The sequence below is a fragment of the Athene noctua genome, chromosome 1, assembly GCF_965140245.1.
Source record: "Athene noctua chromosome 1, bAthNoc1.hap1.1, whole genome shotgun sequence".
Taxonomy (NCBI): Eukaryota; Metazoa; Chordata; class Aves; order Strigiformes; family Strigidae; genus Athene; species Athene noctua.
This window is the reverse complement of record NC_134037.1, coordinates 190455923-190471618: the sequence shown is the minus strand read 5'-3', so window position 1 is coordinate 190471618 and position 15696 is coordinate 190455923. Positions and strand designations below refer to the sequence as shown.

The window sequence follows — 15696 nt, the reverse complement described above, 5'->3', positions numbered from 1 at the left end:
GAGTGCCAGGTGTTCTTGGCCATTTGTGTTTAATAGAAAACATCCATTTGCATGTACCTTCTGCTGAACCAAACTCCTCCGGAGCAGCCAGAGAGGTGAGGGGCCTACGTGACCATATCACCGCTGCTTCCTCTACCAGTGCGCAGGAAAAGGAAGTTTTATTGTAATTTCTTCAAAGCTCCTGTTGTAAATGGCAAGCTTACTCACTGGATTGCCTTTTTGCTGGTAACTTCAGGTCTCATATGTGCCAAAAGAACTGTGATGTAGCTCAGTTGGTTTTTAAACTGCAGATTTTGCTCTTGGCATGTTCCATGTTCCCTCCATGTTCCCTTCACCTGGAGGTGGAATAGCTGTCCATGCCTGCCCTGCTGTGTGAGGGTAACTCACTGACTGCCAAGGGAGCCTGTGGCTCTGCATTTTCTCTCCAGGTAGCCCCAAGAATCGGTACATCATGGTTTTCCAGTGTTTCTGCGGGCCTTTTGGTGTTAGTTTCTCTGCTGGATCCACTTGTGTCTGCTATGCCCTCCAAGTGTGCGGTGAGTGACCCAGCTGCCTAGCCCCTGGATCACAACGAGGCCTCGGTGCTGCTTGGAACCAAGGGTTCAAAGGTGACTTTGTGCAAGTCACTGTTTTCCCTTTTTAAAGCATGCAGGGTTATCTCTTGGCAGCTGGAAAAACAGGAGGTTTAAGCAGCCCCACTTCAGGGCAGAAGATGTACGTGAGGTGGTGAAGGAAGGTGGGCTTTTTGAGTGTCCACCATTCTTCATTTACTTTGTACTACAAGGTAATCTCAAAGCAGGGTAGAAGGAAAGTTCATAAGCTGAGGGAGATGTTCAATGTGGTAAATTCAGGGCTGTGATCTCACTGAAGTCATGAACCTGGTGATAACTGCAGCTCAGGAACTGTGCTGTAGGGTTGCTGTGGTTGATTGCTAATGGATGTTCAGAGATGCAGCAGGAGATAAGTAGGCATAAACACAGAGTCCCTCCACCATCGCTATCATGTTGCAGAGGTTGCTGCACCATGAGGTTTTGTACCTGCGCTCGCCCTCACCCCACCATGATGGCAGTAGGGTAATTGCCATCACAGGGTGCCTGCCAATCCTATTTTTTTGTTGTTGCTCTGCTAGAAACAGCAACAGCTGGTAGAGTCATGACAGATCTAGTCAAAGAGTAGTTCATCACAGCTGGCCAAGAGGCACCCAGGAGACACAGGGGGTCATGGCTGTTGGAGCCCCTCGTCCTCCGTGCTGCGTGTGGGTGGCTCTGGGCAGACCACTGGGGCACGCGTGTCTTTGGGCTTGTGAGCGTGGGAGCAGGAGCAGGTAAAAAAAGCTGCAGACATTTTACAAATAAATGCCACCTCCTCCTTCTGTAAGATCAGCTGCTGGGCTTTGCTATGCTGGTTTCATGGGCATCACATGATCAGGAAGAGCAAACTCTGCCAGGAGAGTTGTATTTTTAATATTACCAAAATGCCCTCGCCGCAGCCTCCAGTGCAGAGGCCGTAGCTGCTTCCCGCGCCCCAGCCCCGAGGAGCCCAAACAGGCACTGCTGGTGTATTTTGACTCGAGTCCCATGATGGAGTGCTGGATCCAGCAAACTGGAGCTGAGCGATGGCTGGTTCCCTCAATTAGGAAGGCTTCCTGACTTTTGTTTAATCCCTTGCTTATTAATGGCACTCACCTCTTTGATCAAAGACTTGCGCTGATTTCAATTAGGGTTGAGCAAGAACCTAGTGACAGGTAAGCTGTATCAGGAGGAGCAGCTGCTGTGCCCTGAAGGGTTTCTTCACCCTCGTGACCAAAATCTATAGTCACAGGTGAAGCGTATTTATTCGCAACCAAGCTGGAGAAAACTCAAGTAATCCCTTTGCTGGCAAAATAGCTCTGCCAAAATATAAAAGCAGGCGGCACTGATTGCCTGGGGAGCTCCCATTCTTCCCATCTCAAGCACTGGGGAGGGACCAGGCCCTTCCTACAAAAGGGCGAAGCCACGAGAAGATAAGCCTCGGCTTCACTTTTGGACAAGGCTGTAGAGTGGGATATCACTGGGGTGAGTAGCTACACCTGTGCCTGTCTGGGGTTTTTAATAACTGTGTCTTCATTAGCTCTAACCACACCTGTTGTTGTCTCCAAGAGGGAGACATCTGCAGAAGATGACTCTGTCTAGGTGAAGAATGACTTTAAGAGATTGGGACAATCAAATTATATGCAAAGTTAAGTTTCTAGAGTAATGAAAGCTGGGCTGGACTCTCAAGGGGAATAAGTGACACAAGTGTAATTTAGGGAGTTAAGAAAAAAAAAAGCAGGGTGTGATGGATTTACTAAATATTTGCGAAGGTACAGTAACAAACTCAGAGCTACTGTCTGAGCACATGCCTGTAGGTAACAGAAGACAAATACAATTATTTAAATACCACATTAGTATAGGTGGTGTGCTAATACCTTGATACACTCTCCCAACTACACTATGTCAATAAAAACTAGTGACTATAAAAAGAAGCAGTAGGAGTTGCATCAGAGGAGACACAAGCAGTGGGAAAGGGAGAGAGGAAGCCACCCCAGAAGGAGACGCTGTGGTGGGGCATCAGCCAGAGGTACAGGGGCATGTGGCCACCTTTGGCCAACTTTACTATAAACTTTTGCCTTGCAACCTAGCAACATTAGAAAGAACTGAAGTGCATGGCGGGGGCAGTCTCTTTATGTCGTGGAAATAAAGAATAGCTGTCTGGCTAGGAACAAATCCGTGCACCTACAGCTGCAGTGTTGCACCACTTGTCCACAGCATCCACAAAGCCTTTGAGATGTCTCTTCCCAAAGCAACTGACCTCTGGAAAGGTAAACGTGGGGAATGTTGAAATGGAGTGCAGAGGATGAGAAATACAATACTTGTGCTGGTAGTCTAGAAGTCAGTGGCATAAGAATAAGAGATGCTGCAAAACACGATGGGGGCATCCCCAGAGCATTTACAGCCACCCAAGTAAATGTGAGAGACGTGCTCTGGTAGTGTTGTCACAGCTGCTGTCCTGCCTAGCACCACTGATGATCCAGCATCCAAGCTGCTTGCCAGGAAAGCAACATATGCTTGTTTGGTTTTTTTTGTTTGTTTGTTTCAGTTGCGGGGAGTTGTGAATGCTTCGTCCCTCTGTGTGACTTGATTTTGTTTTGCCACAGCCTGTGGTGGGGAAGTCAGTCAAGTCACCAGAAGAAAAGAACTGAATGGGAAATGTGGTTTTCTCCATCAAAATTCCGTTAGAAAAAATGCTTTGGGAAATATTTTGCAGAGAAAAGGTTACCTTTTTAATTTTTTTCTGCAGCTGAGAATCAGTTGCTTTTCTTTTTAAATGAAAGCAGTTATAATTATCCTAAACCAGAACTTTTCTTTTGAATATGTCTTCCAGCTGAAAATGCTGGGGGAAAAAAAAAAAAAAGCATATTGTTCTACATGAACCTCCTTTCAAAGTTATCATTTAAGTTAAAAGACAGAAAGTGGAGAGTAATGTGAAAAATGTTGTGAGAGCGAGCAGAGACAGAAGGTTCGTGCTGAAATTAGATGGAGCTGGTGGCTCAGGCTGGGAGGTCAAGGAAGGCTGAGAAGGGTCCTCAAGGCACTCTTGTAACTTTGCTTGTAATACAGTGACCTTGGTGGGAGTTTGACTTGGAAATATTACTGGATTTTTCACTAGAAATGTTTGAATTTGTCTCTGGCTTAGGCCTGTAATTTTTTAATATCCAAATTTGGATTGATGGTGACTATGACAAGATAATACTAGGTCTATCTTGGCTATTTGCTTATTTGGGAAAAATGTTCATTCCATGACTCATTCGAACATAAAATTAAAATGTTCATTGAAGTCTTGCATGAGTAAAGAAATGCATTGCTCTTGCATGCTGGTTTGTGGCTGATTCCTCCCAGGTGGCTTCTATCCTCACTGAGTGGTGGTGGGGGCAAGTGACTGCCAGGATCAACCTGCCTCCTGCCTCCCCACCTTGCTGCAGCAGGCAGGACCTGGAGAGGTGCCCTGTCACCAAAACACTGGTGATGGCTCTTGCTTGTTGCCCTGCTTGGACTCTGTCCCCACAACAAGCCCGTTCTTGTCCCCACCTTGCCAGACCAGCCACCAGGAGGGACCTACAAGTCACCTACCTCTGCTGAGTGGGGCTGGGCAGGAGAAGGCGCCCAGCATCTTCCACCTTTACCTCCCATGGACAAAAAAATGGCAAATGCTAAAGAAGGAAAAAAACATAGAGGTCTCAAAAGCCAAGCAAGATACTGCCATCCTGCAGCATCTGTGGCAGTCGCCGAGGCTCCCTGGCCAAAGGCCTTCCCCAAGTGTGCTGTGGGCAGCAGCTTGAAGCTCTCTGCTGAGTCAGGGATTAGGGCTTTGCATATTCCAGGTGAGGACCACTTCAAGGAGAGCAGGTGACTTTGCACGCAAGCAGGTTGTGGCACAGAAGGGAGTAGGACCCAAGTCATAATGATGCTAATATGCCTTAATCACAATATTTTTTTCCTTATTGTTCAAAGTGACTTGTACTACAACACCCTCCTCTGCATCTTTTATTATAGTAACTTCCCCTTTTTATCAACTGAGACGTTCATTTGCCCCTAAATATGGGAAGACTGGTCTAGCCCTTGGGGCGACTGAATGGTGTAATGTCTCAGTTTCCCTCTCCCACTCTCATGACATGAGAAAAATACTGAGCAAGGGTTTTCCCCATCACATGTTCTGCTGCTGGCACCATGGACCAGACCATTCAGAAGGGCTTTGGTTTGTGCCTCATCATTCATGTGACTGCTGACTGAATACAAAATGTAGAAGGTTACTTGCTCGGTACAGATAATATCAACCATTGCACATTTTTAATTGTCGCCAAAAACAGCAGCCAGTTTCACTGGACTAGCACTGGAAAAGAGACACCAACCCAGGTCTTGCAGTATTTTCCTCAGCAGGTGTGTTGATGTGAGTTGCGCAGAGGTGTCCTCCAGCTTGGTATAAGTATTCAGCTATTTTATCGAGGGAAAAGGTTTCTTAAAATTCCTTGGTTTACACAGATGGTTGTTTCACTGTACACACATTAAAAGCTTTAGCTGTCTGCCTGCTTATTCAGAGCTTCAGCTTGAAATTAAAAATGCAATGATATGTGCTTGCGTATGGGAGAGAGAGAGAGAAACAGCAAAGAAACCTTTTAAGGCCAGTCATTTGTTCGTATTTTACCTGTGTCTTAGGGGTACTAAAATGACCAATTTTTGTCCAGATCATTTGAAAAGGGATGTGGGCTGAGGAATAGAAAATCTGTTTTTAAATAGCTACCAGAAAGAGGTTTTTGGTTTTAGAGCAGACTGGATGCTTTTACATTAGTTTTTCATTCCTAACGGGAAATATTTCTTATGGTCTTCAAATTCTGGTAACTTTAAACAGTTTAACTTGGAAAACTTTTCAGTGGCACCCATCAGCCCCTTAGTCTCCGTAATGGGTTTAGGCACAAGTCCAGGAGGCTAGAACACCACCACAATGTTGCAGAGAGGATATAGACAGGGTGAACATGATGTTTTTATCCACAGGGACCTTGTCTGGGAAGAATACAGCAGGATTTGCACTTTCTGCTGGGAGTTGCTCTTCTTTCGCCTGCACACTCATCGCTGCTGATGGGTCAGTGCTACAGCCAGCAGGGTGCGAGATGTCGCACAAAAAGGTTCCAGACAGCAGGATGCCTGGGGAGTGATGAAGCTGGAAAGTTTTGAACAAGGCTTTTTTGGGGGTTGTTTCCTCATTTTTCCCTCTGAAATGCTGTATTCTGTGAAATGCTGATGCTGCTACGTAGCTCCATGGGGTGCCAGCAGGGAGGATGGGGCAGGAGGTGGACCACTGGGCATGGGGTGGGGTGTGGGGACGGACTGGGGCTGGATCCCTGCCAGCTTGTGGGGAGTCTTTTGGAGTGCAGTGCTGCCTCTTAGGGTTGGATGACTATTCCTGTAAAAGCTTCTGTTTTCAGGTGCTTGTAAAAATTGAAACCTCAGGCTGCAAGGCACAGATCTTCCCTTCTAGTTGCCCTCTTCTTAAAAAAACAGCTGTTTGGAAAAAAACAACAACCCTACTGCTGGAGGAACACAGCAGCTATTTCTTTAGTGGAGGGGAGAGATGCTGAGGCTGGATGTGCAGCTGGGGAAGGTGCGCACGTGGGTCTGGACAGGTCTCTGCAGCATCGCAGGGGGACGTGAGAGGGGTAAGCAGGCAGCTGGTGCAGGCAGGCAGGTTTCTCCCCTGCCTGTGCCTTGTGAAACACCTGGCAATGGTGTGATTGCGTACTCCTTGTGTGGTGTGCAGGAGGGGCCTGTGAATCAGTATTTCACCATGGCTTATTTACCCTGTTTCGTTGCTGTGGAAGCTGGAGAAGAGGCAGTAAATGAAATGGGAGGTGGTGGGAAGAGAAAGGTTCAGTAAGGATCAGCTGGGTCAGTGAAAAAACTGGTGAGACAAATATGCACCGACTGCTGCAGACTGGGAGACCTTCTGCCTCTGTGGGAGCTGTGCAGGTGCTGGGCTGCTGCTCAACCCTGTTTTCCCATGGGGGTCGAGAACAGCTCTGTGTTTTCCAGACCACAATACAATAAAGTCAGCGTTGTGTCTCCAAACCTCAGGTCCCAAATATGGCAGCTGCATGACACAAAACTTTAACCCAAGATAAACTCACTCCTGCAGCTTGAACACGGCTTAACAGGTTTTAGGAGGTTTTACTGGCCTCTTGCTGTGTATCCTCATTTACACTTTAAAGTGATGCTGTTTGCCTGCACAGAGCAGCTCACTGCCAAACCTCTCATAGCCATTTTTCTTGGAAGGGAGAAGGATATATTTGATAAATGGGTTGTTGGGACCTTATCTTGGCTGTGTGACTCCTTGTCATGCATGCCTGGGGTTGGGGAGCCGGGAAGATGCTCCAGCATCAGAAGTCCCCAGCCCTGGTATTTTTACTCACTGTGGTTACTGGCTCTTCCTGAATGCTTTGAAGTGCATTAGTGCTAATTAATTATCTGTAAACCTTATCACCAACCCACCTACTAGGAAACAATGCTGTCTTGAAGACAGTAATCCTTAGGAATAGTGTTATGTCAGGGACTGGCTGACTCCCAGGAGATATCTCTCTGATCTGTGGAAAAAATGTGCTGAGGCTGGCAGGTGCAGCAGTGGTGGTGGCTCCATTAGTGGTGACAGAGGCAGCGAGTGGGCCCTTTTCTTTTGTAAGAGCTGAATGGTGGAAGCTATTGCTCACATCCCACACCGCAGCAGGGGCAAGGCAGGCCCAGTGGCCAGGCTATCTGTTTTGGAGGGCATTGAAGGGCTCTGAACACAAGTATGAGGGACTGAGTACCCGGTACCAGGGTGGTGACTGAGAGGTTGGTGTCCCCACAGGCACCCCACTGCAACAGGGAGGGGGGGACAGAGCAGCCAGGGTATGAACACCCCCTGGCAGGAGCAGGGATGGAGAATTTCATAGGTGGCTTTGCCCCTGAAGCAGTAACTGGGGTAATTACACCCTGCAGCCTGGCACAGGTTGAAATTTGGAGTCTGCGGCAGGGGTTGGAGCCGTGGCTAGTGTGGTGAGGGGGCTGAAGATGAAACACTTGGAGGGAAAACAAAGCAGCAAGATTTCAAAGGCAAGAGCCTTCCCCAGTGTTTGCATATTCACACTGACTTGGTGTGGGAACAGGCACTTGGTCTGCCGTGGCCTCAGTGGCAAACTGCAGTCGGTATTATGGGTGTGTACATGTCTTCCTATGGAGCAAGTCCATGTATCTGTATTAATAAGGCAGACCCTTGTTTTTCCACAAAAAGGCTTCTGACTCATCAGTGCTGCTGCTCACTGGTCCCTCCCCATGGTCTGTAGGACCCTTGGGATCACTGATCCCCATCTGACAGCTTGGTCCTGGCTCAGAGCTGCGGAGGCATGTGTCTTAGCAGCAACTCTGGTTTGAAGTCTCTTGCCTAGGAAAGGTTTGCTAAGGAGAAGCCTTTATGCCTCGAGCTCAGTTCCAGCCACGAGGCCATGAAAATTTCACAGGAGCCTCCTAAATTACTCTGTCATGTGGGATTTGGAGGGCTTTGCCATTTACAAGCTCTACTTTTAAGCATGGTAGGCATGAAAAATATACCTAATGAGAGCTTTACATTAAATCCATTATCAGCTCTCTTCCCCTCAGAACATGTCCTCCTCCATCAAAATTGAATCTGTCGTGAAGGAGAAGACCAGGATGGGAGAATGCCCAGTCTGGGAAGAAAGGGAAACCGCACTTGTCTATGTAGACATTAACTCACAGAAAGTTTGCCGCTGGAGCCCACTCAGCAACGAGGTGCAGAGCGTGTCCGTGGGTAAGAGTCCATACTCACTGCTTCATCCTGGGAGTCTTCTCTGTCCATCCTGTCCATCTCTCCAGATAGGTGGTCTCCCTTACTTTCCATGGGGCCACACGCCCTGTCCTCCCACGATGTGTTGCTGAGCAGTGTGGCCCAAGCCAGCCGAGCAGAGTGGACAATGCTCAGGGGGCCATTCTCATGTTGTCCTTGCTAAGCCCAAACGGGAAGGTGTGTTTCATTTGGGACCTGCAGAGGAAAAGGTACAGTCCTATTGGCTGTGTCTGCCAGAAGCTGGAAAGATCTGGGGAACACAGAGCCAGTGAGATGTGTTAACGATCCCAGGAGAGAAGGATCTTAGGACCAGCTCAGCCTTCCCTGGGTCAGGGATGTCCCAGTCAAGCCCAGATGCTCTCAGTGAGGTGGGGAGGGGTAGGGCTGAGTGATGGCCCTGGAGCCGCCCATCATCTCTTGCTCCCTCTCACCCACAGATGCCCGTGTCGGCTCGGTGGCGCTGCGGCAGTGTGGGGGCTATGTCATCGCCCTTGGGACCAGGTTTGCCTTTCTGGACTGGGACACCCAGGCAGTCACTACCATCCTTGAGCTTGAGCAGGATAAACCCAACAACAGGTTCAATGATGGCAAAGTGGATCCAAAGGGGAGGCTTTTTGCTGGTAAGTTCCTGGCAGAAATTTCCCCCAGAGAAAAGAGGAACTAATTACAGTATATTTTACATAATGCATTTTATTCCATGTTCTCGATTCCTCTATTGAATTCCCTGCAAAAACACCATCGTGAGTGTGAACTGTCTTGTGAATGCTGTGTTCGGTTACTGAACAATGGAGGAGGACAAGGGACCCTGCATCCTCTGACCTAAATGAGGACAGAGGCTGTCGACAAGGGCTGTCTGTCAGGAAGGCTCCCCTTCTACTTGGTGAATGGTGTTTTTCAAATGTTTGCCTCCATGGGAGGTGAAATGCTGGTGAAGAGCTCATGCAGCTGGGAAGGTTTCTGGAGCTGTAGAGGAGGATGCAACTCCTAGAGCAGAAGATGAGCTGTGGCTTGCACCCTTCACGTACAGCCTCCCCCGGTTAGCCTGTGGGAAACAGGGGTGTGGGGAGAGGGATCCTCGGCCTCCTGAAGGCAAGAGGGAATTTTGCCACCAGTTGCAATGCAACCAGGATCTTGCTGTGATTTTTCTCCTCCCATATAAATGATGAGCCAAGTACAGCAATCCACAGTGGAAGCTGAGAGCTACTGGTGAGAATTGAAAATGGCTCTGTATTTGTTTTACCAGCCAACATTTTCTTCTTATTTCAAATCTGCAAAATCAGGAAATTATTTTGACTCATGGTTATGCTTGAGGGCTGATGTGGCACTAGAGTTAAGGGCAAGAATAAGAGAGAAAAACCTGCTTTGCACACCTGTTCCTAGCTGTGCGTGGTGGATCAATACTTTCAACAGCGGTTTTGGCCAAGTATTGTAAAACAAATACGTGAGGTCTTCTAAAAGGAGTGTCCAACAGAGGCAGTCTATCACAGTTAAAAGAAGGCATAAATCCCCGCCTTGAGTGTTCCCTGTCCTGTCACTTCTCCTTTCTGGAGAAGAGAGGATCAGAAACTAAATAACGAGTGTAACACTGAGTCATAAATTCATTAAGAAAAAAACCCTCAGTCCCGTGGTATTCTCCACTTACTTCTGAGATAACTGTGATCTACAGCACCTGTATTTTAAAGTCACGGTCCATTTAAATGATGAAAGTAGCCTACAAAGAGCAACAACAAAAAGAGCACATGGTGCTTGCCTGGGTCTTGGCTTTTGCTGTGAGCGAAACCTCAGCCCCGGCACGTTGTGGTGCTCATTTGGGTCTTTGGTGTCTACGACTTAAACCTCCTGGCAATGCAAAAACTTGTCCTTTCGTTGGCCAGGATCACCTCCACGGGAGGCAGCTGCTCCTGACCTGCTCCTTTTACTCCTTCTCATCAATCTGATGGGATCTGGTTAGTCCCTTTCTCCCTAAGACCTCTTAGTAACACTTAGAGGAGGTTTCTGATCAAGCATGAGGAACAAGCTTCTACTTTCTAACCAGCGCTCCCATTTCCATTCCAGGTACGATGGCTGAAGAAACGGCACCAGGGGTCCGAGCAAGGCATCAAGGCGCTCTCTATACCCTTTACCCCAACCATTCAGTAATAAACCAGTTAGACCAGTTGGACATCTCCAATGGTCTCGATTGGTCCCTGGACCACAGGACCTTTTTTCACATTGACAGCCTGGCATACGCTGTGCATGCCTTCAGCTATGATGTGCACACTGGAAAGATTGGTACATGTGCTTTTCTAAATTTGATGACAAGTAGTGCTATTACTCTTTCTACAGCAAGTCCTGGGCATGTAAGATGCGGTGATTTATTTGACAGATCTCATATTTTCTGGTTACAGCTTGTCAGCAGGCTGACTGGGATTTTTCTCAAATTTAGTTACGTGCCAGGTGTATTCGGTGAACAAACTTTTGACAGTCCTTCAGCTTACTTTCATCTGGACAGATGGCTCATATTTAGACCTGTTCAAGAAGTTGCAGGGAAGAAGCCATTTATACTGCAGAGTGAGAATTAGCTTGCAGGATGATATTTATTCTTGAGTGCCATCTACTGGATTCTTTGGCTGTATTAGCTCCATAAATACAAACACAGAATGTGCATGCATGTATATCACAGAAGTGTATTTAAAGAATCAAGTTAGCATTGTGACTGAGGTTTTCCAGTTCTGAAATTAAAATTGCCTTCAGATGTTTGGCAAATTTCACTTAAATTGATTTTTTGGACAAACATTTTTTGTTATATCTGTAAAAAGAAAAATTTAAGTGCAAGCAAAATGGATGTAAGCTCATTTCCAATCTCTGTGAAATATGTTTATGCTGGATCAACTTGTTATACTCCATGGGATTTAAATGGTTGAACGGCCTTTGTACTCTAATGCGTGTGAACTTTTTGCAGGTGAAAATTGTAGAAAATAACTTTATTCACTCAGATTTCATTTTGCTGAGAAAATCTATTTGTACAGATTTTAGGATATAAGATTTCTAAAGAAGTTTTAATGAATGCAACCTTTTCTCCCCAGATACAAAAATGTAATGAGTTTGAGCTTCCTAGCCTTGGCTTTATGCTGGTGACTGTCTTTTTTTGGGTGGTGTAATGGCCATAAGGGGCTGGATCAGAGCAGGTAGACAGCTGCCCATGGGCACTGCTCCACTGGACCATGCATGTACCCACCAACCTATCTGCACTGCAGCCTTGACTGCTAGTGGTTGGTGTCCAGGCTTAATCAAAACTAGTAGCTTGATTGGCCATAAAAAAAGTAAAATTCTTGATCTTTAGCTGGCAGAGATTGCTTATCACCAACATTTAAACTCAAGACATTATTTATGTGATGTATTGCTCATAAAAAGACATCCTTGCTGCCATGAGCAATGGAAGTCCAGGAAAAGTTACTACATTGCAGAAGTCATGGTATGTCGGGCAGCTAGCGGGTTAACAAGGGGGGCATTTTGTTCTATTCCCTTGGTAAAATAATAGGAGCCCTAATTCAGTACAATCCCAAACTACAATGGCTCTACTGGGGACTTGTTTCTGCCGGGCTAAGTTAGGCTTTTAACTCATCTGTGAAATGCATGTGTGATAAACATTTTACAGCATGTCTTTCTCACAGAAAATGAACTTATCCGTTTGCAAGAGCATGAAAGATGTTAGACTTGAATCTGGTACAGAACTGGTACCAGCCCACATAACATGGGCTTCATAACTCTCCCTGCAGGCTGCCCCAAACTTTTGTACCATCTAGAAAAGGAGGAGCAAATGCCTGACGGGATGTGCATAGATGCGGAAGGGAAGCTCTGGGTGGCCTGTATTGATGGTGGGAGAGTCATTCGTCTAGACCCAGAGACAGGTAAGGCCTCCACCAGCACGTACATGTTGAGTGTCACCTACATGCCATGAACATGAGAGGAAAGGCAGCCAGGAGGAATGGATTGAAGGCGAGATAAAAGGTGTTGTTTACTGCCTGTTTCTGCCCCATGGGTTGCCATGACCATCGCTGGTCCAGGCCTCAGTCATGTTGAGAGCACGTGTCCCCGTGCTGCCTCCCAATGTCAGGTACCATTGCTCCCACGGTCTGCCAATGCAGCATATCCATTATTTAATAATGTCACTTAAAAAATGCATTGCATATCTATTTTGAGAAATACTATAAACCTGCAATAAAAAAAATAAAATAAAATCTCAGCGTTGAAATATTTAACTGGGAAACACTATTAGGGGATGACAGCCATCCTAGGTTGGGTGTCTCTGCCCTTCCTGGCTTTGCATACTCTATTGCTTCATTTTGAGAAAAAGGAAACAAAACCTCACAGATATAGGGGAGAGGCTGAAAAATAGTTAGAGATGTGGCAGATGAAAGAATTCTTTTTCTCCACAAACTGTCCTTTAGGATATGGCCTCTGTCTGAAGGGCAGATGCTTTCTGAGGAAATGCCACATCTTTGCCATGTGCACTAATAATGCATTCATATTTACATGCTTCCTAGAAAATGGACATTAGGAAACAATTGTACATTTTTCCCAGGGAAAAGAATCCAAACTGTGAGGCTGCCTACTCCGAGGATCACCTCTTGCTGCTTTGGTGGAAAAGACTACTCAGAAATGTACGTGACTTCTGCATATGATGGACTGGATGAGACCACCTTAGCCAAGGAACCTCATGCGGGAGAGATTTTCAAGGTGAGCAGACTTTCTTTCTTTATGTCAGACCTGCTAAGCCCCATGCTCTGAGAGTCAGATGCCTCCAACTGCCCTTGCTCATCCCGCTCACCTGATGTGCTGGTCCAGATGTGTTGCTTGTTCCCTGGGAGGGCACAGCTGCTCATGCATTTGGAAGGAATATTTGGAGAAATTGATATCAATAGTGTTATGCTGGCTAGCTGAAGTTGGTATCTGGTTGGGATCTGAAGGCAGCCAGTGGATCTGGATCTTCCCTGTATGGCATATTCTGTAATACACTGTAAGGAACTGGGTCTTTCTCCTATCTCTTACTATATTTTCATCAGTTTTGGAGATTTCACTCCCTTAATTCTCAGTTTTTAATTGTGTCAGGACACCTAAATGTTTACAGCATAGATTGCTCCTTCAAAAATTAAATTCTTAAATTCACCAGAGCTAAATATTGCATCCCGATCCCAAAATTTTAGGGATTTTTTTAGTTTGTTAAAAGTGGGTGCTACATTTTGGGGAACTAATCATCTATGGTTTTGTCCAGGGCTCTTGAATCCAAAACTTGTTTCTTTCTTCATTTTTCAGTCCATTAGCAAAGAGTACATCAGGAGAATAAAATGCAATTCTTAATTAGCAATTGCCATCATTCCTTGAAAGTTGACCACAGCATGAAAGGAAGGGTTGTAAATGAGGGGAAATGGAAGAAAATAAACCTAAACAAACTGTATTATTAGTTTGGCAATAGGATCAAGACATGTTCCAGGTGGGATGGAGATCTAGTCTGGGATCTGGGACCTTCTAGTTGGAAGAAGTGCTCAGAGCAGATTTCTTATGGCTGAGATTTCTCAAGCAGTGGAGTTTAGGAGCCCAAATGAGAATTAAATGAGCCTTGCCTTTTTTATCTTTGTTCCTCAGTTCTCCAGTTCTAGAAAGGAATTTGTATTTTCCAAACTAATTTGTCTTGCTTGGGCAAAGCACATTAAAAGTTTTTATGACTTGTTTGGTTAATATGGAGATAAGGACCATGTATAAGGGCCACAGATAATGTGTAAATTAGTAAAATTATTGAGCGGTGCTCGATAATCCTAAAGATCTTATTCCTGAAGAGTTCTAAAGAACTCCTTGTAATGATGCATTTTGGGCTCCTCTTGAAGCAGGGGACCCTTCACTTAGGGGTATTTACTGTGATAGTTGTTGTACAACATTTGAATATTTTCAAGTTAGAGATTTATCTGTTTCCTTTCTTTTATTTTTTATTTTTTTTAAACAGATAACAGGCCTGGGTGTGAAAGGGATCCCACAGAATTTCTATGCTGCTTGAACATTGATGCTAAATAGCAAAGAAGAAATGCTTGCATCTTGTAGTAATTCTGACAAGGAGAAGTCCAATGAGCTACAGGATTTATCTGTGTGAGGATTTCCAAACCCACATTTGGGAGCATGCTTGTTTGGAATTGAAGATATTCCATCTTCTGTGGGCCCATGGTTGATGCAATAGGTTAGAGAGGTAAAGTTAATCTGTGTTACACCTTGATAGCTTTTGTGACTTTCCATAAACTTCTTCAAGCTCGAGCTTAGTTTTGTTGAACTTTCTGATGACCAGCTCTGGATTTTCAAGTTTGTGTGGTTCTCAAAGCAGAATCTGACTCCTGGTTTGTCTTTGCATGTTACAGTGATGTACTGGCAGTGATATGGAAGATTTTAATAAACATTTTAAGAGTAATGACTTGAACTGGACTGCTCCTCTGCTGTGGGACTCCCCTCGAGGTGTTTTCTTGGTGATCAGATCTACTGGTAGTATCCAGGCTCCATTCTTACACCCTTGCTAGCCTGTTTCCATCTGTCATGAATTCTTCTGTCTTGTCTTTAGGACACTGTTTTTTACAGTGCTGAAAATAAACTATGCAACCCTACTTTAAATATGCTATGCATTTTTCTTTTCTGCTTTCAGATATTATGATGAAAATGCAGAGTGAAGTGACTACACACAGTCAGGGTACAAACAGGCTGTGAGCTACCAGGATGGCCTGTGATACCAAACCAGATGTTCTGTAGAGTCATCCTGGCAGGGGTCATATTGGTATCCAGAAACAAGGACTTCTGTTTGGTTTACATATCTTATTTCACGCATGGTCTCACCTTCTTATTTCCCTTCTTATAATGTTCTTCCTCTCCCATTTCAAGTGTTTTCCTCCTTCTTCCCTTTTCCCTTTAGATTTTAATTTTCTTCATTTCTCTTTCCCCTGAGCTTCTCCCTCTACTTAATCTCACTTCTTGTCAGCTTTCTTCTGTCTCTTTGTGGTCCATATTGCTCAGTATAGAGTTTGAAGCCCTTGTCCCTGCCTTCAGTGCTGTATATATCTGCCCAGATTTTTTGTTGCATTACCCTCTTCTCCTTTTTCTTCTCTGGGAGGGCAAATCTGGCCTATCAACATTTCTCCCTTTGCCAAAATGTGGAGGGTTTTCTCCTATACCAATGACTACACCAAATGTGACTCTTGAATTTGGGGTTTCCCCAAAGGCCTCAGCATACCTGCAGTGAGCCAGGTCCTGTACAAAAGCTGGCCAGACTGAGCAGGT

At 45.6% G+C, this 15696-nt stretch overlaps 1 protein-coding gene across 1 annotated transcript; it reads left to right on the top strand.

Moving 5' to 3' along the window:
- Positions 1–8204: 8204 nt before the first annotated feature.
- LOC141972303 (regucalcin-like) lies at positions 8205–14483 on the top strand. The gene is made up of 6 exons (XM_074930192.1): positions 8205–8370; positions 8844–9026; positions 10462–10677; positions 12165–12296; positions 12971–13125; positions 14387–14483. The coding sequence occupies exons 1-6, from the start codon at positions 8205–8207 to the stop codon at positions 14435–14437; spliced, it is 903 nt and encodes a 300-aa protein (XP_074786293.1). The 3' UTR covers positions 14438–14483.
- Positions 14484–15696: the final 1213 nt, after the last annotated feature.

Bases quoted from the DNA above. Each gene is read 5' to 3' on its own strand.
- LOC141972303 (XM_074930192.1), top strand. From the start codon at position 8,205: ATGTCCTCCTCCATCAAAATTGAATCTGTCGTGAAGGAGAAGACCAGG. The intron at 10,678-12,164 runs GTACATGTGCTT...CTCTCCCTGCAG, and splicing joins TGTGCACACTGGAAAGATTG to GCTGCCCCAAACTTTTGTAC. The intron at 13,126-14,386 runs GTGAGCAGACTT...TTTTTTAAACAG, and splicing joins ATGCGGGAGAGATTTTCAAG to ATAACAGGCCTGGGTGTGAA.